Source organism: Cucumis melo, chromosome 1 (genome assembly GCF_025177605.1).
Source record: "Cucumis melo cultivar AY chromosome 1, USDA_Cmelo_AY_1.0, whole genome shotgun sequence".
Classification (NCBI taxonomy): domain Eukaryota; kingdom Viridiplantae; phylum Streptophyta; class Magnoliopsida; order Cucurbitales; family Cucurbitaceae; genus Cucumis; species Cucumis melo.
In genome coordinates, this window is record NC_066857.1 from 29,943,077 (window position 1) to 29,963,850 (window position 20,774).

General features: G+C 31.8%; 2 protein-coding genes across 3 annotated transcripts; one reads left to right on the forward strand and one right to left on the reverse strand.

Moving 5' to 3' along the window:
- The first annotated feature begins 435 nt into the window (after positions 1–435).
- Positions 436–4,250, forward strand: LOC103492616 (transcription factor UNE12). 2 transcript variants are annotated; one of them, XM_008453044.3, is made up of 6 exons: positions 437–1,058; positions 1,676–1,795; positions 1,949–2,014; positions 2,673–2,738; positions 3,189–3,266; positions 3,411–4,250. In XM_008453044.3, exons 1-6 carry the CDS (start codon positions 678–680, stop codon positions 3,639–3,641), a joined length of 942 nt encoding a protein of 313 aa, XP_008451266.1. In that variant the 5' UTR covers positions 437–677; the 3' UTR covers positions 3,642–4,250. The 2 variants fall into 2 exon arrangements, with proteins under 2 accessions (XP_050947951.1, XP_008451266.1); XM_051091994.1 differs by lacking the exon at positions 2,673–2,738 and having other exon boundaries at positions 436–1,058.
- A 3,464-nt stretch (positions 4,251–7,714) lies between these two features.
- On the reverse strand, positions 7,715–12,973 carry LOC103492617 (protein OSB2, chloroplastic-like). The gene is made up of 5 exons (XM_008453046.3): positions 12,495–12,973; positions 10,303–10,441; positions 10,136–10,220; positions 9,936–10,042; positions 7,715–8,050 (listed from the first exon to the last, which is right to left on the reverse strand). The coding sequence occupies exons 1-5, from the start codon at positions 12,866–12,868 to the stop codon at positions 7,865–7,867; spliced, it is 891 nt and encodes a 296-aa protein (XP_008451268.1). The 5' UTR covers positions 12,869–12,973; the 3' UTR covers positions 7,715–7,864.
- Positions 12,974–20,774: the final 7,801 nt, after the last annotated feature.

Genomic DNA, 20,774 nt, shown 5'->3' on the forward strand with positions numbered 1-20,774 from the left:
ATGGTAACAAGGAGACATGGTTTCAATAACTAAGAGACCATGAGTTTTCAACCCTAACTTTTTCTTCACCATTTTCATTCATCTCATTTCCAATACATTTTTTTTTTTATTTCTCACCCATTCTAACACCTTTTAGATTTTCAATAATCTAAACTAACATTTAAGTCTCCAAACAATTCCTTTGTGTAATGGATGGATTGAGATGGAATTGGAGATGGTGGAGTATCTCATATTCCCGCCCTTGTGAGCTTGAAAAATACACAAGTTTGTTGGTTTACAATGGAGGCGAGGCAACCCGACGAAGTTCCCAATAAGACGACGTCGTTTGACCAAAAAAACGTAATTAAGAATCTTAAAGGGCTGAAATGTAAATTTAGGACAAAGTAGACCCTTTTAGACAAAGGAGCAACATTTTTAAGGAGGATAAAGCTTCCTTCTTTTTCGCCTCTGTCTCTTCGTTTCTACATTGCTCTCTGTTCAACCAAAACTCAAACAGAAAACTTACAAACACACAGATATCAAGATCGAACAAACCCAAATTCGTAAAAAGAAACAAAATTTATATCATCGATCTCTCTTTTCCCATTTCTCTTGCATGTAGATGCTATTTCAAACCTTTCTTTTGCTTCTCTTCTTAATCCATCCATTCAAGTTTCGCCTAACTCCACCTTATTTCCATGGCTAACAATCATTCCGATACTCAAGCCGATGATTTCCTCGAACAGATTCTTGGGATCCCTTTTGGTTCCTCCGACCAAGGGTTAGCTGGAACTGACGGCGGATTGGCTGGAGCTGCTGCTGCTGCTGCCGCGGCGGCAGCGGCTCAGGGTCAGGCTCCGATGATGCTTCAGCTTAGTTCCGGGGATGGTGGTGGTCATATCACTACGATTGGGAGTGGAAGTGTCGGTGGAACTGGGTTTCATGGAGGACCCCCTTTTCCTCTGGGGTTGAGTTTGGACCAAGGGAAGAGTGGGTTTCTTAAGGCTGAGGAAGCTTCTGGAAGTGGCAAGCGGTATTGTGGTGAGGTTGTTGATGTTCGAGCTTCGTCTGTTAAAAATGTAAGATCGTGATTCTTATTTTGTTGCTCAAAACTTTTTTCTTTCTTTCTGTGGGTTTTTGGAGTTCCGGTGTTGTAATTTCACTCCTCTTTTGTTTATGGGGAAAGTAGAATGAGAGAAGGGACAGGGAAGCTTGTGCAACTAACTGACTTGGGATTCTTATGGAGTTCCATATCAAGAGATTAAGCATTGTTTGTATAGATGGAGATTACTGTGGAAGCAGGATTGATTCTTTTTATGATGTTTTATTTCTCGTCACGTTTTGTTGTTGCTTCATATAGCTGCCTAGCTATGTGGTCTTTATTCTTGACTTACTGAACTGGAATTATGCTTTTTCTTGTGTGTACATATGATCTTTTTCTCCAAATAACATGGACTGAACATGTGTTATTTTAATATTTTTGTCGTTTGAGTTTTATTCTGTGTTCGATGATGACTTATGGCTGTGATGTTTCTGGTTTTTGGTGTCTTGCTTAAGAGAAATGGGAAATTATTGTCATTCTTCTGCCCTTGAGGGCCTGAGGTAGAGGTCTTTCGTATACCTTTTCAAATATCCTCTTTGGTGGATGGGGAGTGGCTGAATTGCATTAAGTAACTCTTTCTTAATCTCTTCGCAGGTTTTTCAAGGCCAACAAATGCATGCTACTATGGGTGCAGCCCCTCATCCACCAGCAATGCGCCCTAGGGTACGGGCAAGACGAGGACAGGCAACTGATCCACATAGTATTGCAGAGCGGGTAAGATAGACACCAGTTTGGAGAAACCAGAAACAGTTACGCATTACTAGATTATAATTGTATTAAAATCATTGCAGCGCTTGGTCATATTTTGGAGTTGGAGTTGTTTATTTGGTTTCTAGGTTTTGGGAAGTAATTTTCATTTTGTTGCAGTTACGAAGAGAAAGGATTGCAGAGAGAATTAGGGCTTTGCAGGAACTTGTACCGAGTGTTAATAAGGTGATAGTCTAATATTTTAAGTCATTGGGATTATCAATGTTAGTGTTTCATTTCACTTTCAGGCAATTGCACTAGTTCTCAATTTCGGTTTTTAACTTTTGTAAATTAGTCCTTAGAAAATGGTAGCATATTGATCTTTTTTGTGTTCTTGTTTTTTTTCTAACTCTTGGTTCCATAACTTTGAAAACGTGGGAAAACATATGATGATAATTGATAAGGTATTTAAACGATCTTAACATATGGTGATTTTCTCTGCATGGTTAATAATTTTATTGTCAATAGCTCAAAGTACCTTCACATTGTTGGTTGGTCCAAAGATGTACCTCATCTCATTCAGCCCCTGTATTCCCCTTGCCCATGTGAGAGCACTTGTCAAATCATATTGAACATCACACACACACACAAACACAAACATACATATACATATATATATAAACTAATAATGCATGAGTTTGACCTTGGAAAATAAATGGTTTGTATTTTGAATGTTCGCTTGGATCTCCTTTTTTGGGGGTGGTAGGGGGACATTTGATGCTCGAGTAGCCTATTGACCTGATTTTTAATTTCATTACTGTTTTTTAGAGATAATGGCATTCTAGGATTCTTTTTTGGATGATTAATCTTAGTTTGGTACTGATTCATATTTTATTTTGCGTAGACGGATAGAGCTGCAATGCTTGATGAAATAGTAGACTACGTAAAGTTCCTTCGCCTCCAAGTAAAGGTGAAGTGAATCCCTTCCGACTTTTTACCTGATGGTTTATCCATGTAATTTCCATTAAAAAAACTGTTTCGAGATTGTGGAAAAGCAATTGACGACTGATATTCATGATAGTTTTGTCAATTACCTGATAAGTTACTTGTTTATCATGTATGAAGATTGTGTTTACATTCAATCCTGTTGTTCTCTTGATCGTTGTATGTGCTGTAGTCTTCACTTTCAAGAGCCAGTTGCTTTTCCATTCCTTGTTTAAGCGAATTTCACTCGTTATATGAATCATTTTTATGGAGTTGAGTCAACTAATAAAATTTAAAAAGCAAGACTGCATGTGCTCATAGTTCAATTTCCGCCCCCCCTTTTCCCCTCATTTTTGGGATGCAACAGTCACTTCTCATTTTCTACTTTTTAGGTATTTATCCATTGACCATTGTTGCATATATATCTTCTTTGCAGGTTCTGAGCATGAGTAGATTGGGTGGAGCTGGTGCTGTGGCACCACTTGTAACGGATATTCCACTATCATCAGTTGAGGTAATGAGATGAAAAACGAAATCTTTGACTTTAAAAGCCTGTTTGATACTGTTTTGGTTTTGATTTTCTGTGGATGAAATAAACAAAATTGTAATAAAAAATTGGGTCTTACGTTGATGATTTGTTCTTCTTCTTGCATCCTAGGAAGAAGGAAGTGAGGGTGGTAGGAACCAACCGGCATGGGACAAGTGGTCGAATGATGGTACAGAGAGACAAGTTGCTAAACTTATGGAAGAAAACGTGGGAGCCGCAATGCAATTCCTACAATCAAAGGCACTCTGCATAATGCCGATATCATTGGCTTCAGCGATTTATCACACACAACCTCCCGATAGCTCGAGCATTGTGAAGCCAGAGAGTAATCCTCCTGCATAGAATAACATCGCAGCATCAGCCGAGGGAGGGATGTGCATTCCCACAATCCTAAAAGGAAATGAAAGGAAAAAAAAAAGAGAAAAAAAAAGAAACTTATGGATAGATCGGTGTTGGGTCCTATGGCCTGCGTCCCGTCGTCGCAACACTCATAGCGTGTTACCCCTCCTTCACTTATGATGGGTATTGGTATTGCAATCAAAGTCAGATGGCATAGTTATATTGCTTTTTAAGATTACTTTTAGCTTTTGTCAAAACAGGGGGATGGATGTCAATGCCCTAAAAGATGCAAGCAGGCCTTGAGGTCTTGACAAGCTCAACTAAAGCAACAAGAATTTGTCAAAGCTTTACTTGATATGCCCTTCTTTTTTTCTTGTTTATGCATCAATGGGTGGAGGGAGTGGTGGGAAATGACCAAAGCACCTTTTTTTTTTTTTTTTTTTTTGTAGTGGGTTGTGGGGACCTTGTAAAAATATGAATAAAAGTTCTTCCTTTTTTGTGTATTTTTTTGGATGATGTACCTTTACGAGGAAAGGAAATGCTGAAAGTTTGAAATGGAGAGTAGTGACTTTGAAGAATTGATAGAAAAAAAGGTTGAATTATAGATTTGAATATCTTTGAAGTTTAAAAGTTTTACTAAATTTATGTGAAGGCAAATATCAATTTATACTCAATTTATACTCCTACATTCTTGGGTTTATTAAATGCATTATAATCTTTTTTTTATTTTAGAATTTGTTTAATCGATTAATTTAGATCTCTCGTTACAATTATTTTTTAAAATAGTTATAAAATAAATTATTAAAATAAATGCACGGATGATCTTCTAAGGAAATTTTGAGTAAAACTTCAATTGGTTAGTTATAAATTTTGCACGAGATTTCTCTAGATGAAGCGTAATAGTAGGAGTAAATTATTAATACATCTAAAAAAATTTAGAATTTAAATTGATATTATTAATTAAAACGTTTAAATTGATACAACTTCTAACATTTAATTCGATACAACTTCTTTTAACATTTAATTATCACAAAGTGGTTTACTGAATTTATAATTAAACTTTGAAAGAAAGAAAGCAGTATGAATTTGGCAAAGTTATGAGGACTTTTGTATTCTCATGGATCATTATTGGGCAAATAAATCATTGAGGAGAGAGAGCGAGAGAAAGTGTTTGACCCAAAAAGCTTTCATCTTTGATTCCAAAGACATTCTTTTTCTTTTTCTTTGAGCATTTCTTTTGTTGGGTTTTACAATAAGGAATAAGAAAAGCAGTTTTAGCACTGTGAAGAAACAAATTATTGGTTGAAGCAAATGGGATTACTCCCTTGGTATCTAAAGTTTGCTTACAAATTGTTTGGTTCTAATTGCTTTGGCATTTGAAGAATTCTCTTTCTGATTTTTTATGGATTTTTTCAAAATATTTCATTTCTTTTAGAAATAAGTATACTAGGACGAAATCAAACTAAAACACGAGAAAATTCTTGAGTAAACATATGATATATTATCTGAATCTCCATTAGGTAAGGATACGCTATAAAAAAATTTCACAAAGAAGCTAGGCCTCCGTCGTTGCAAACCCTTTTAAAATATGAAGACCTTAGAACATTCATGAGAGGAACGAGGAAAAGAACATCGGTAGCAACATTCTACATATCTAATAAAGAACAACCTCCTTTTTTAAAATATGTTTAATATTCCTCTAACCTTCTAGAATGGTAATACCTTCAAGTGTCTTTCGCTTTCAATCATGCATTTTAACTAAAGAAACTCTTACTAATTTGTACTAAAATCCTTTGAAAATTAGAAAATTACAAGCATCTTGGAAATGACTTTCTACCATTGGTTTTTTTTTTTTTTTTTTTTTTGTTGAAATTGTTTGAAATTTGTAATGTAATTTTCCTTATGTCAAATTTTATTTTAATGTATTTTATGTTGTTTTTTTAATTGGAATATTGCACCATTTAAATATTTTATTTAAGTGTGTAGACTTGAGATGTAAAAAAAAAAAGTGAATTTTAGTCGCATATAATATAGTTAGATATCAAGATTATATTCATATTAAATAATTAAAACAAATATTTAGTTAAATATTTGATAGTTTGATCATATTACTAGTGAAAAATATTTTAAGTGACAATATTCATCTATATGTAACTATTATCTGAATATTTGTATCTATCAAGATAAAAATAGGATAGCACCGATCTTCGTCTATCGCCTCATGCCCCATCAAATCAATTGATATTGAAAAAAATATCTTTCAAATGAAGGAAAGTATGATAACCAATTAAAATCGTTTACAACAACAAGCCTTCTACAACGAGGCAAGATGCATTATTGCTTGATCATGCTACCTTCGCTTTCTTTTGGATATTAATGCTAAACGTATTATCAATGCACATTCTAAGTTTTTTTTTCAAACAATATATGATTGATCTCTAGATCACTAGTTTATAATTTATGATTATTAGGGGTGATTTTGGACTAAACGATACAATGTAAAATAAACATAGAATTAACTTAACAAAAAAAATTTAAGTCAAATATAACACCCCTAGGCCTAAAATATTCCTCAAATATAAATCTTATTGAAACAATACATATGAGATAATTTGGATTCTACTCTCAAACTCTCAGGTTTCCACACTTAACTCTTTTCACCTTTAAGATTTACTAGCAGATAAAAAGTCGCTATTGAAGTCCAATTTTTAAACTAGTATTTTACGCAAGTTTTTATTTCTCAAACTGTTAGGCTTCCCCACTTGATTTTTTTCACCAGTCTTAAAGTATTTTAAATTGTATCAACAAAAATCGTGGAAAAAAATGTTAAAAGTTTTCATTTCATTTTGATAGTATTAAAGAATAATGGTATGAAGGTATGTTTAAGTTACACTTACATTATCTTCATCAGAAAATGGACCCTAAAACAAGTTTTTAAAAAATGAACTCATTTTCAGAAATAAAAACTAAAAGAACGCCACAACCAACTTGTCTTCAATCTCCCAATCCCATTTTGAACAAAACAATTTACTTTTGCTCTAAAACATAAGTTGAATTACATTTAAAAAGTTAAACAAACTAGTAAGGGAAAACAAAAGGTAAATGAATAAAATAAGTCAAAAACACTTATGATCTTCTATTTTTATTTTTAATAAAAAAAAAAAAAACAAATTTATCAGTCTATCTGTATGTATATATATATTTTTAAATCTTAATATTTTCGACTAAATCTATTAAATTGTTTGAAATTTTCAAATACATATTTGAATTTAAATTGATAAATAACAAATCTAGTGAGTTCTGTCATACTCATTATATATGTATAGTCAGCCTTATTATATTGTTTCTTTAAAACTGAAACTATATCAATATGTATATTTCTTAACGTTCAAAAAGTTTGCTTGAATTTCAAAATAGGTCACTCTGATAATATGTACATGCACACATTCATAGAAAACATAAATTATGACTCAACACAATTTTAAAAATACAAAAAACAAGTAGATTTTATATATTAGATTGATGACTTTATTCAATTATTTTAATTTATTAATATTTTTTATTAAACGAGGATCCTGTTGTGTGAAAAGAGACCGAGTGTGTGTGAGAGAGCAACTTGCAAAGATTGCAAGAGAGCGATAGGACATGAGAAGAGACTTATAGTGTGTGTGAGAGAGAGCAAGAGAAACAACCGAGAGAGAAAAGCAAGAGGGCAACAAAGAGGCGAGCGATGGAGCAAGAAAGCAGAGATGAAGATGGCGAGATAGGAGACAATTAAGAGTGCAATCAAGATTCAATCTGCATCCATAATATTCAAAATTTTACCCAAATATGACGTCAACAAAGGATAAAAAACAAAACCTCTATTTTGGCCAAATTTCATTTTCTCCTGCCGGATTCTATCAATTGAAAGGAAAAATACGAGTTGACGATTAATTTGAATCATTATCAACTAAACGTCCCTACACAAAATATCAAAACATTCCATGTCCTTTTTTTTCCTTCCATAAAAGGCACTGATCCTAGAGACTGAAGAAATATTTGAATTACTAACAACCAATATACAATACACCAAATTACAAACTATACAAGCCAGATATCATAAAAGAATCTTTCCAATATATTTGGTAACACCCTCTTGGAAACACCCTCTTGGAAATTGAACACCCTAGGGTGGTAATTTGAACACCCTCTTGGAAACAAATTTAAAGCAATCCAAGGTCAGTTTAATAAGATGGAAAATCAAAATTAGATACAAAGTTGGTCATTTTGACTTCCTGATCATCAAGAGAACTCATTCTCATGTCCAATAATGCAAGCTGAGACTTCACCCAAGGTGGATTATACCTGCCCTCAACCCACAAGGCTTCCCCAGTGTCCTTGTGTTTAAAATCTGGATATTTTGGGTTCTTCTGCAACCAGAACCAAAATGCCAATAAAGTATTAACATTCAAGTGAACTATACAGTGAAGGAAACCTACAAATACTAACAAAAGGTAACTTTTGGAATGTCTATGGCCTGCAAAAGGAGGTTACTATTTCCTTGATTTCCTTCTAAATCATTGAGGCCTGCCATTTCATACATAGAAATAATAATAATATTTAGATGTATGATAGCCAAAAAAGGCTGTTGGTGACTTCCCTGCCTTGCTTTAACTTGGTTTACCTTCTATATCTTTGAAAAATTAAAGCTTAAGTACTCTTTTAGGCTTTTAGCTAAATGGAAGAGATTTCCCGAGTCTAGGTAGGCTCAAACTCGACTCACCCCAGTTTTCCTCTACAATTTCAGCCTCTTAGTTGAAATAAAGGTCTGTCAAAGGGTGTGATTTTTTCAACAAATGGGTAGAGCAAAAGGGAGTCTTATGAGTGAGGAATTGGATTTCAATTTTCTAATCAAATGATAAAATTTCATCTAAACAAGCTATTGATAGGGTTCTACGTAACCCTTTCAAGAACACATTAGGCCTCCAAATTATTTGTCTGATATGACGTCCCTCCTCTCCTTCATTCATGAGAACACATTGAAGATCATTATAACTTTTCCTCCTTTTTCAGGGTCTGTGGTCTTGAGGTTTATGAGATAAAAATCATAGACATTCAGAAGTTCAAGTTGTCAAGTACATGGGCTCCAAGAGATCTCATCTTGTCTCCGTGGCTGCGCACATTTGAGTTTGTTTGCAGCCACATTTGAGTTTGTTTGAGTTTGGAGGCTTTCTTTTTCTATGCCTAGTGCTGACTCCTTTGATGCTGCTTCTGCCTTTTTCAGCGTTTGATAAGTTTTTCTTAGTCTGCTCTGTTTCGATTTGATTGCTTTTGTTTTGGGCCTTTAACAAACCTTTACAGCCTCAGTTTCTTTCCTTGAGGTTTAGTCTTGTGGCTGTTGTGGCTCCCGGTTCCTTTCCTGTTAAATAACCTTACTCTCCTCATGATGTTTGCATAGAATCTTGAGTTTCTCATCATGTAGAGTTTTGTAATCTTAAGTTTCTAGAATTTGAAGATTTGTTGCTGAAAATGTGAGATCCCTAGATAGAGATACAGTAGGATTATTAGTAGAATATTAGTATGTTTATTAGAAGTGGCATATTAGGAAATAGGTATTAAGTTTGTTAAAGCTTCTAGTTATAAACAGAGGGAGTGGGGTTGGGAGAAAGATGTGAATTTTTTTGTGGGATTTCCTATGGGGATTTTGGAAAAGACTAGCCCTCTTGAAAGGGTATGTTATATGGTAGTGTCTCATTGATATTACAATATTAAATCCCGTAAATATCCATACAACGTTTTTCTCAGCAAGCTCTAGATGAAATTTCTATAATGTTTTTTCCGCCTCGTGTTCGGTTGCTGCAGCTGCTTTTGGAGTGGTTTGTAGAGCTTCACTTTGACCACAATTTGCAAGCTCTAAAAGTTTTTGGTTCAAAGAAGGCATAAATTATTGAATAAATCCAATATTTTTTAACAGATTAATTGTTCTGTGAGCTGACCTCTATTACTCTGCTTATATTTGTCTCAAAAGTTCTTGATTTCGCTGTTTCTATCTCTATTCTCACCCCCTTGGGAATCGTATCACTCAAAGAATAGTTAAGAAAATGTAACCATTTATGAGGCCTGCTCTCTGCAATGGAAATATAACATACATAAAATGTATGCTATTCTGTCATGCAGTTCGTTGAAAGTTCCCAAGGTTTTTCCATGCATCAATTTGAATAAAAACAGAAAGACAACTTGGTCCATGTTAAGAACATTCAAATCCCAAAACGAGATAGTTGAATCTTAGAAATTGCAAGCGAATTAATCATGTACCTTATTCTTCCTATTGTCCCACCAGTCAACGGGATTAGCAAAGAATGCTTGCCATAGTTCTTGTGTGGACGCTGTGTTATCAACAGCACCACTGCTGGGCTTTCTCCCTGCGAATAAATGTGATAGGACACCAAATAATAAGATTTTGAAGCAAAGTAAAGTGTCAATCAATAATCTTAAATTAAGGAATTATCCCATGCCTGCCATTATGGAATTAGAATCTTGGTCGTAATGGGGTGCTGTTGAGTTGCTTCTTTCTATAAAATTCAGTTGCTGAACCACTACCTGCAAAAGATATGAAAGTGTTGGAATCTAATTCTTGAACGAACAGAAAACCATGGATCGGTGTGAACAAGGATGGCAAAACCTTATAGTATGTTTGCTGTTTCCCATCATCAGCTTCAACTAAATCTGCTACCAGCCGACCAGATACATATATCTGGTTGCCTTTCTGGACGTGCTGAGATGCAATATGTGCCAATTCATCCCAGAATGTTAAACTTATCCTGAAAGAGCAAAATCCTAATCTGGATCACACTCCTAATTGTCATTACACGTGAACGCAATAAGTTTGAAACGCCACGCTGTATCTCTCAAGAAACCAAAGTTTTAAAGTTTTGTGGTTTAAAACACACTGGCCTATAAAGGTGATGCAACGTTCAAGCATATTTACCAATCTATTTGGAGTAGTAATTATCCTAAGAAAGTTAAGTTTTCCAATTGGGAATTGAGCCACACTTGCCTCAACACTTAAGAAAAACTACAAACTCAGTGCCCATGGATTGGTATCACCACCAGCTTCTGTCATATGTACAAGAATGGTGGAGAGACTCATTCTCAATTGTCTTTTCACGGAAACCGGGCCAAAGTTTTTGGAATTTCATCCTGGCTGATTTTGCTTGGCATACAACCTCCCTCAACATACTTGAGAGTCGAGATATCCTATCACACATTTTCAATGGCCATCCATTTAAGAAGGAAAAGAAGATTCTTTGGCTGAACTTTGTGTGTGCTTTCCTTTGGACTATGTGGCTCGAATGAAATTCCTGGTCACAACAAAGACTTGTGTATCTTCCCAAAAGTGTGTTGAAGCATAATAGCCCGCTGAGCCTAAAGTGCAAGGCCATTTATTAAAAAATTGTACCTATGCACGAACTCAAGCACTTAGCTCTCTTGAAGGGAGGTTCCGTCAATGAGGAGCTTTGCCAATGAACAAATATGTAGAAAGCTATTAGACAAATGATGTGCCCATAAGTGAAAATATGCTCCAGGTTCTACTTCTATTTCTTGAACATTTAAAGTTAGCGAGGATTCTTTGGTTAAATTTGTAAATGTTCCCTGGTCTCATCATCCATACTTCCTACCCATTCACTGTTTTCCAAACTTCAACCCTTTGCTAATTCTGATGGATACGAGTCAAAGATTCTAAGAACAACAACAAAGGAAGGTGGAATCTCAACATTAGAAGGAAACTAAAATAATGAGGAGATTGAGTAGTTTCCTCCGTTATTGAGATTTTGGAGTATTCTTGATAGAGAATGGAAGAATTTGTGCTTGATTATTAAGACAAACTACACCAAAGACTCTAATGTTGCATTTTTGGTAAACTGGTGCCGACAGCTGCTTTCATTGATCAAAGCTTTTTGAAGGTCGTATAGCATGAAGATAGAAGGGTCGGAGAAAAGATTAAGTTCTTTTTTCGGATACTAGCTTTGGGAGGTCTCAATATGAATGGCAAATTTATAAAAAAGGTACATTCACTTAGCTTTATCCTTCTTGGTGCGTCATGTGCGCAAGGTTAGTGCTAACTTAAAGAATCTTACCAATTCACTATCCATTCGGCTTAAAGTTTTGACTCTCTGCATACTAAGAGTAACATAATCCTCCTATGAGACATGCAAGAATACCTCATTCAAATTTATTGGGGTCGCCCATTCCCGAGAAAATGTAAGATTCTATACACCAACACAAGGGTTGGTATGATCTGCAAATTTATCTGGAAAAGAAGTAGAATAAATTTCCAAGAACATTCTAAAATATGCCTATAAAATTATTGCTCTAGTCTTATCCAATCGTCCGAAAGTGGTCCTGCCTACCACCATGGCGCCTAAGAAGCTTGCTTTTGTTGGGAATAGACAGATAATTTTGGGTGCTTCTCTTATGGCTAATGAATTGATACAATTCGTCTCATAATAGTAAAAATGGCGTGGTTCTGAAACTTAACCTTACAATCTAAAATGTGTCAAATTCCACACATCCTCACTCTCAACGCCAGATGAGAGGCATTCAAGTAACTTCCTTCCAAACTTGTTAAAACACGGAAAGGCGTCACTTACATAAAAAAAAGGTTCTTTTAAGAATTCATATGGTTTCCACATCCTACCGAAATCGGGATAACCATTTAGAAATGGCACTCGACGTAGACAGAAATATAGTCTATAACCATAGTCCTAAAATTTCCATATTGTTAACAACTTTCTTCAACTTTTTATCATCCAATCTTCAATAGAAATGCAACAATACAAAAGCCAATTTCGAAATGAAACAATAGATTGGTACCAAGATGTTTCAGTAGAAGACTTCCAAACAGCAAGTCGCGTCCAAGCCACATCCTTGCCAGATGGCAGGTGCTTGAGCTCCACAGGCAGACCAACGGTCCCAATGAGAGTGACCGAGTTACTAAGCTCCTTCTTCCATGGAATTTCGGAAGGTTTGGGGTAGGTTACAGCAGAGTAATTGGTGTAGTTTTCCATAGCCGAGCATTTTGGGAAACGAGTAGCGAAACGGAGGTGTTTAGGAGGGTTTAGATACGAGTGAAAAGGGAAGAAAGAAGAGATTCGTAATTGGTTTCTAGGGATGGAGAAGATAGAATTCTTTGATGAGAATGAAGAAGAAAGAGTTAGGGTTTGCTCTAACGCCAACGCCATTACCATCGCTCTAGATTTCGCTCTTATCTTGGACTTGTATTTTATACTTCGCGCCAAACTTTTGGGCGAGGGTTTGAGGAAAGGTGTTAGTTGATTATGCTTGTTTTGGATGGTTAGATATTATATCGATCCATCTAAAATTATATTTGTATAAATTTATGGTCTCTTACATAAGAGCCTACATCTACCCTTAACTCACTCCATGTTTATCACTCTAATTTATTTACAATTAATTGAAGTATAATGGTACCATTTGTTATCATGCTTGTCACTCGTTCTCTATTTTCTTATTTGTTATGTTATTTACTATTTTCTATCCGAACTAAAGTGCCTATATATCGATTCGACGAGCTGACTTTTGAGTGGTCTTCGGTCTTCCCTCCCAAACCGACCGGAATATCCTATATTGGCGCAGAGATAGCCCTTTCCTAGCACAAAGAACAATGTTCATCACCCAAAATCTTTCAGAAAAATTCTTTGCAAAAACGAGGTGGAAGGATGGAGCGAAGTAGTCTACACCAACATATGATGCGGACTCTAGTAAGGGAATCAAGAGGGAAAATAGAAGCTGAACAACTAACCTTTCTTCCCTCCTCTCTGTATGGATGGTAGTCGAGGAACAAGGGCTACAGCTCCTAGGTTTGATTTGAATGTAGGGGTGTGGACTACACTAGTTGAGGCCCGAGAATGAGAAGTAGCACAATCAATCCTAATTATTTTTATTATTTTTTTTGTGGGTTCAAGTTTCGATCTATTAAAGACGTTGGAAACGTACGTTGTTGAAAAATTTTTAACCCAAAAGAGTAATTGTCCCGATATTTTTATTATCATCTTTAGCTTTTCATGAGACCAAAAAAAAAAAAAAAAGCTTTGAGTTGATTTTTCACTTTTAACTCAACTAAGATAAATGCTAATTTGAAATGAAATATATTAAAGACGGGTGAAGTGAAATTAACATAAACAAAAGTAACATGTCTAAGGATCCTTTTGATAGCATTCAAGTTTCATGATTATCATTTTATAAGAAACGAATACATATGATAATTGTTCTTATTTCTCATTTTCAATTTTGAGATACGGGGAGTGTAGTTTCTCATCTGATTATATACACCTATTTCCATAGAGATTGAGAAATATTTCGACTAACCTTCCTCCATTGTGTAGGTCAGGGGATCAATTCCCACCTTCGTCATCTTTTTTATTATTAGTTTTTTCTTTTTTTAATACAAAATTCAATTTTTTTTTAACAAACATCTATATATTATTTAAGAAAAATTCTTATGAAGGTAACAAAATACCGAACTATTTACGGCCCGTGTAACAAAGCCATAAAATTAGCCATTTTTTAAATATTTCAGATTTGCCCTTCCGTTTTGTTCTCCTTCTCACTGCGATTTCTTTTATCGTCTTTCTTCTTTTTCTCTTCTTTTTTTCTGCTTGCCATCGTCTTTCTTCTTTTTCGATTATTTTTTACGTCGTTTAATATTTTCATCGTCTTTCTTCTTTTTCTTTTTTTTTCTGTTGTGATTTCTTTCCATCGTCTTTCTTCTTTTCTTCTTTTTTCCGTTGCGATTTCTTTTCATCGTTTTTCTTCTTTTCCTCTTCTTTTTACATGTCGCTTAATCTTTTCATCGTTTTTTTTTTTTTTTTGCCTCTGCGATTTCTTTCCATCGTCTTTCTTCTTTTCTTCTTCTGTTTTACGTCGTTTAAATTTGGGTAGCTAAATCTAAACTATCGTGTACAAAAAAATAACAAAATCTAAAAGATCGTATATAAAGAATCTTGAAAAAAATCATTTAGATTGGAGTAACCAAATGTAAGCGACAATGTTATCAAATTAAACGATATAATTAAAAAAATAATTTCCAAATTAAATAACAAAATCTAAACGATTGTGTACCAAAAAGAAAAACGATTTGCCTACCTAAATTTAAACGATCGTGTAACCAATTTTAAACGTAACCAAATTAAACGATCGTATAATCATTAAAGGATAGAATTAAAAAAATAATTGTCAAATTAAATGACCAAATTCAAATGATTGTATACTAAACAATAACCAAATGTAAACGATCGTATATCAAATATATTACGCACGCATTGTTGACGGGACATTTTTTGGTATTCTACACGGTGGGCCTGTGGGCTTTTTTTCGTTTTCAAAATTGTTCAATATTTTGCCGCTTTGTTTTATTTGTAAAAAGACCACTTATTTTATTTTAATTCTTTTATTTTAATACATTTTTTAAGAATCGTTTAAAATTTTGCAATATAATTTTTGTTCACCACGACATTCATTTAATTTTACATGTGATTTTGCAGGTCATGGATTCAAATAAAATGTTATGCAACAATTTTGCTTTTTAATCGATATTTTTATCTTTCGTTTTATATTAATATTTTTGCAATATATTTTTTTAATTTTAAATTTTAACCGTTTATATATTATTTGAATTTTGAATTTTATGTTTTTATACCTTTGAAATAATTTGGCTGTATCTATATTTTATTTTATTGTTTAATTTTAAAATTCTTTTGTATTTAGATTTATATATTATTTTAATTTTTAATATGTATATTAATTTATTTTTAGATTTCAATTTTCAATATACATGTTTATGAATTATTTTAATTATAATATTTTTTGTATATTTAAAAACGACGATATATAAATTTTTGTTGATTAAGATATTCATTTATCTTAATTTTAAAAATTTATGACCACGATATTTACATAATAATATAATTAAATTAAAATTGATTCAACATAATTCAAGACAAATGATTTGAGTTAGAGATGAGAGTGCTAATCAAATTTGAAGAACATATGAAAGATAAGATGCAACTTTGTTATCATATTGAGTTGTCATATTGAGACTTACTTATATTAGATGACATAAACTTTTTATTTTATCTTCTTAAATATTTAATGTGTGACATATTTTTTTTATATTACATTGTTAATACATTTTTTCTTTAAGAAATAAAAATAGTTATCAAATATATTTATGTTTCTTGTTCTAAAAAAATAATAAAAAACGAGAATATTATTATCGAACTTGTCCGGATTGAATCAACAACAGTACTTCTACTATCAAATTTTCAAGAATCTAGTGATATATGGCTTAAACCAAGATATTATTGGAATGAGGTATTATTACCTTTGATCTCTATTACCATTGAAGAAATAATCATTGAATTAATCTCTATTATAAGATCAGGTTCATATTATATTGACCCAGCTAGTCCTTCAAATTAGCTTACTTTATAACCATTCAAAATTTGTATGCTGTTGTTTTGTTTTCATTTAAACTAAATCCTAGTTAGTTATGTATATATCATTTTTAGTTTAGGGGAGCGTATTAATCATAAGTTAATCATTTATGTCCAAAGTTTGTTGTTTGAATTTCTTAGTTTTAAAGAATATATAATATTTGTGGCTTTAGTATGTAATATTTTTCAATCTATATACAGATAGTGAAATAGTTAGTTGTATATAATATAATCCTAAAAAGTTAAATTTGTCTTAGAATGAAAGTAAGCATTAGCTTTACTCCCTCTCTTCAAGTAAACGAGGTGAGAAGTTTAGAAGTTCTGGTCAAAGTTATAAAAATTACTTGAAGAAAAGTTGAGTGTAGCTTAGCCTATGCATCCATCTATTGTATAGTAAAAATTGTTAATGATAATTCAGTTTCTTAAAATATATATATATATGTATGTATGTATATGTATATGTAGAGGAAAGAAGCATGAATTTGCACGTCACATGTTACTCTCTTTTATATATTTATTGGATCTCATATAAATAAAGATTTTGTCCTTAATTTTATACCTAAAATGATCTTCCTCACTTCTCACAAATTTGTATTCTAAACGTTTAAAGTATATCAATACACAAAATATGCATCTCCTTCATGCACACAAAAACTCTTTTATTCAGTCCTTTGTTGCCTCGTTTCACAAGAATCAAGCAAACAAAATTACTTCAAAATAAATAATATTTGATCATGAGAGAGATTAAAACCTTGAAAACAACATATATAGTTACAAACAAACCTAGTATATATATAAAGAATTTAAAGAGATATGTAAGAATAGTCATTCATGCACGATCAGTACATATGTAATCAATAAACATAATGCGAAAGACTTACAAAATACAACTCATACGCTAACCTATCAAACTTAGCTACTCAAGTGTGTTTACTTGCATTTTCTTAGCATTAGAAATGGTAGAGATGATAGATTAAGCATCCGGCCACGAAAGAGAGAATGGATAACAATTATAATTTTCACTTAAACTCTCACCTTTTAAAAAACTTTCCAATTTGTAAAAAGTTATTACCGCTTAATAAGAAATTTTGGAACTAAATTGCCACATCATTTATTTAAATAATTACATTTGGGATTAACTAAAAATTAACATGTATCCCAAATTAAATTTAAAGACAAATTGTTCGATTCTAATGATATCACATGGGACAATTTGATCAAATTAATTATTTTGGTTCAATTAAATGTTAGGGGTTTCAACTAAAATAACATAAATTGTTATATGATATTACATGATGGGCCTTTCTTTCTAATATATTACATAAAATTTCTAAATGGACTAACATTTTTCACAAAAGAATGAGTAAATTTACCTTATTACCCAAATTTCATTAATGTTCAACAATATTTTTCTTAATTATCAACAACCATATTCATCATATCAATTGTAACTTTCTTAATTATTAATACATATATATTTGTATTTATTAATGTAATATTTATTAACTTTATAATGATTTAAGTATGGTATAAATTATTGTCTTATATGGTAATAATATTTTTAATTATTCTACAAAAATAAATATTTTCAATTTCATGCTCAACAAAAAGTTAATTTCTCACGATCATCAATTCCGACGTCGGCATTCTTCTTCGATTTCTATTAATAAGAATTTGTTCTTTCTTCTTCCCTTCCGATTTGCTTCTTGTGATACAGTTAGTCTTTTTTGTTTCGTATATTATTTATTTTTCCGTTTTGTAGCATATATTTTTTTCTTCAAAAATTTGTTCTTTCTTCTTCCGTTTCATAGCATATATTTCGGTAATGTTTATCCTATTTTGATTTTTCACATATGCTACTGAATAATACATTTATGTTTTGTAATTTGTTACATATATACTATTGCATATATTCAATAATACATACACATATTTTTTTTCTCATGTTCTGTAATTTTTTCTTACTCAATTTAATAAATTGAAAACACAATCTTTCATTCGTAATATATACAATGCATTATTTCATATATACTATTCATAAATCAATTTAACATATCCGATTTTTCGGTAAATGTATGTCAATTTATATGTACTATTGTATATATGAAAAGGTATATATACACCAAATAAAAGAATTGATATATCATATTATTTTTTGAAAACTGTATGTCAACATATATTTATAAATTGTATATATCAAGTGGTATATATTTAAATGCAATATTACGGTATCGAAGTTTAAAATGTTTTAGGAAATCTACGATGTAATGGAGTAAGAAAAAATATGAGAATTGAGGAAGACAACTAACTGAAAGTACAAGGATAACAAAAAAATGAAATAAACTGAGAATCGGTGAAGAACGAAACTGGAATTGGTGATGGAAGAAATAAGATTATGTGAATAAGGAAATTGGATGTAACAAAATTGAAAGAATGTTGTGATTTTTTGATGACAGAATCGAGCTTACTTGAAGAAACATATGATATTCTACGGTTACTGGATGTCCATGAATATATATTATGGTAAATAAGAAGGGGTATATATCTATAAAAAAAAAACATAACACACATATCATATTCATCAATTACTGTATGTCAATTTATGTATATTATTGTATATGTGAAGGAGTATATATTTAAAAAATAATAGAACACACATATTATATTAATCGGTTACTGTATCTCAATTTATATGCATTATTGTATATATGAAGGGGTATATATAAACTAATTCACATAACAGATAATTGAAATTCCTTAGGGACTGTATGTAATAAATATATGAATTATTATATATATGAAGTGGTATATGTCTAAAACAAATATTTTAGAATATAACATTAAACGTTCTAGGAATACTACTATTTAATGGAGTACAGAAAATATAATGAATTAAGGAAGACAATTAACCGGATACAGAACAAAATGACGAAATAAATTGAGATTTTGTGAATAACGGAATCAGAGTCGGTGATGGACGAAATATAAGGAGATGAAGAATGAAATTGGATGGAATTTGTGAAGAAATTTGATAACTTTCTGATGGAGGATGTACTAGAATTGGTGGAGAAATTAGATAAATTGCAGGCGGCGGATGTAACAGAGAAGAATGACTGTTGACGAGATGAGGATGTAAGAATTATGCGGCTTATGAATAATTAAAAAAGAGAATTTTGGAAATTATTTCCATATTTAAAGATATATTATTTAATGATAATTTAAAATAAATTATATAAGGTAACGTTTTTCATTAATAATTAAGATTTTACATTAATAAAGATCATAATTAAAAAAGTTATAATTTACACAATAATGATAAATATAATCAATAATACAATAATGATAAATATAATGTAAATAAGACTCATCGAACAACTTATGATATTAGTTTATTAGATTTAGGTTATTAAGACAAAACTCATAATATAATCAATAACACTTATTGAAATTATAATAATAAAACACTTTATTAATTTATTAATAAAGTTAAATGGATTATATTTACTATCTACGAGTTTTAGGACATAAAACCCAACAAGAATGACCAAAAAACTCCTCACATTACTTTAAATTCACTATTTTGCCCTTCTTCATTCTTTCTAGCATCTAATAAAACAATTTAAGTTTCAAATCCAACTAAAATAGTTCTAAAGTTTCCTTAAAAGGCAAATCAACCTCAAAGAATGTAAAAGAAAATATTCTAATTTGTTTTTTTTACCATTCGAGAAATATTAAAACAAATAGATAAAATAAAGGAGAGCGGAATGAGGGCTTACAAGTATTTATCTCAAAATTAGATTTGACCATTTAATCTCAAAATTAAAATTAGTCATTCCAAATTCTTGTGCATGCTAAGACAAATTACGACATGGTAGAAACCTCATTCTTATCTCAAATTAAAATATTGTTTCAAATTTTATCAAATATATATATATATATACATATATATCATCAATTTTAAATTTTTATCCTCAAATCAAAGTAAGCTAGAATAAAACCTTAAACTTTTCTCAAATTAAGGATTGATCATATTTCAACCCTTATTTCAAATTTAAATCAAACTCATGTACTAAATTCGTAGTTTGATTAATTTGATATGTCATGAGAAAAAAAATGTTCATATTTGGACTTCAAATTTAGATTCACTCACCCATACACGTGCATAAATCTCAAAAAGGGTATTTGTTGAATAAGAAATTTTGGAACCAATCACATATTGTCACGTCATTTACGCTAAAATAATTGCATTTGGGGTTAACTAAAAATTGACATGTGCCTCAAATTAAATTTGAAGACAAATTGGTCAATTCTAATGATGTCTCTTTATTATGACAATTGAATTAAATTAATTATTTTGGTTAAATCAAATATTATTTAGTTGGGCTAAAATTCAATTGAGCCAAAAAATAAGCTTAATTTAGTCCAAAGTTAAATATGATCCAAATTCATGTGATTGAGCCCATGAATTTGGTTAATGAATCAATTAGGCTCAAGTTCATAAAAGCTCCAAAGGAACTCTATAAATAGAGTTCTCTTTATTTGTAGGGTTGGAAATTTTTGACTCTAGAAGGCGTAGAGAGAACTATTCTGAGAGCTAGAAGATTCCCCAACTACTGCCCTCGAAGATTGAAGCTTATTT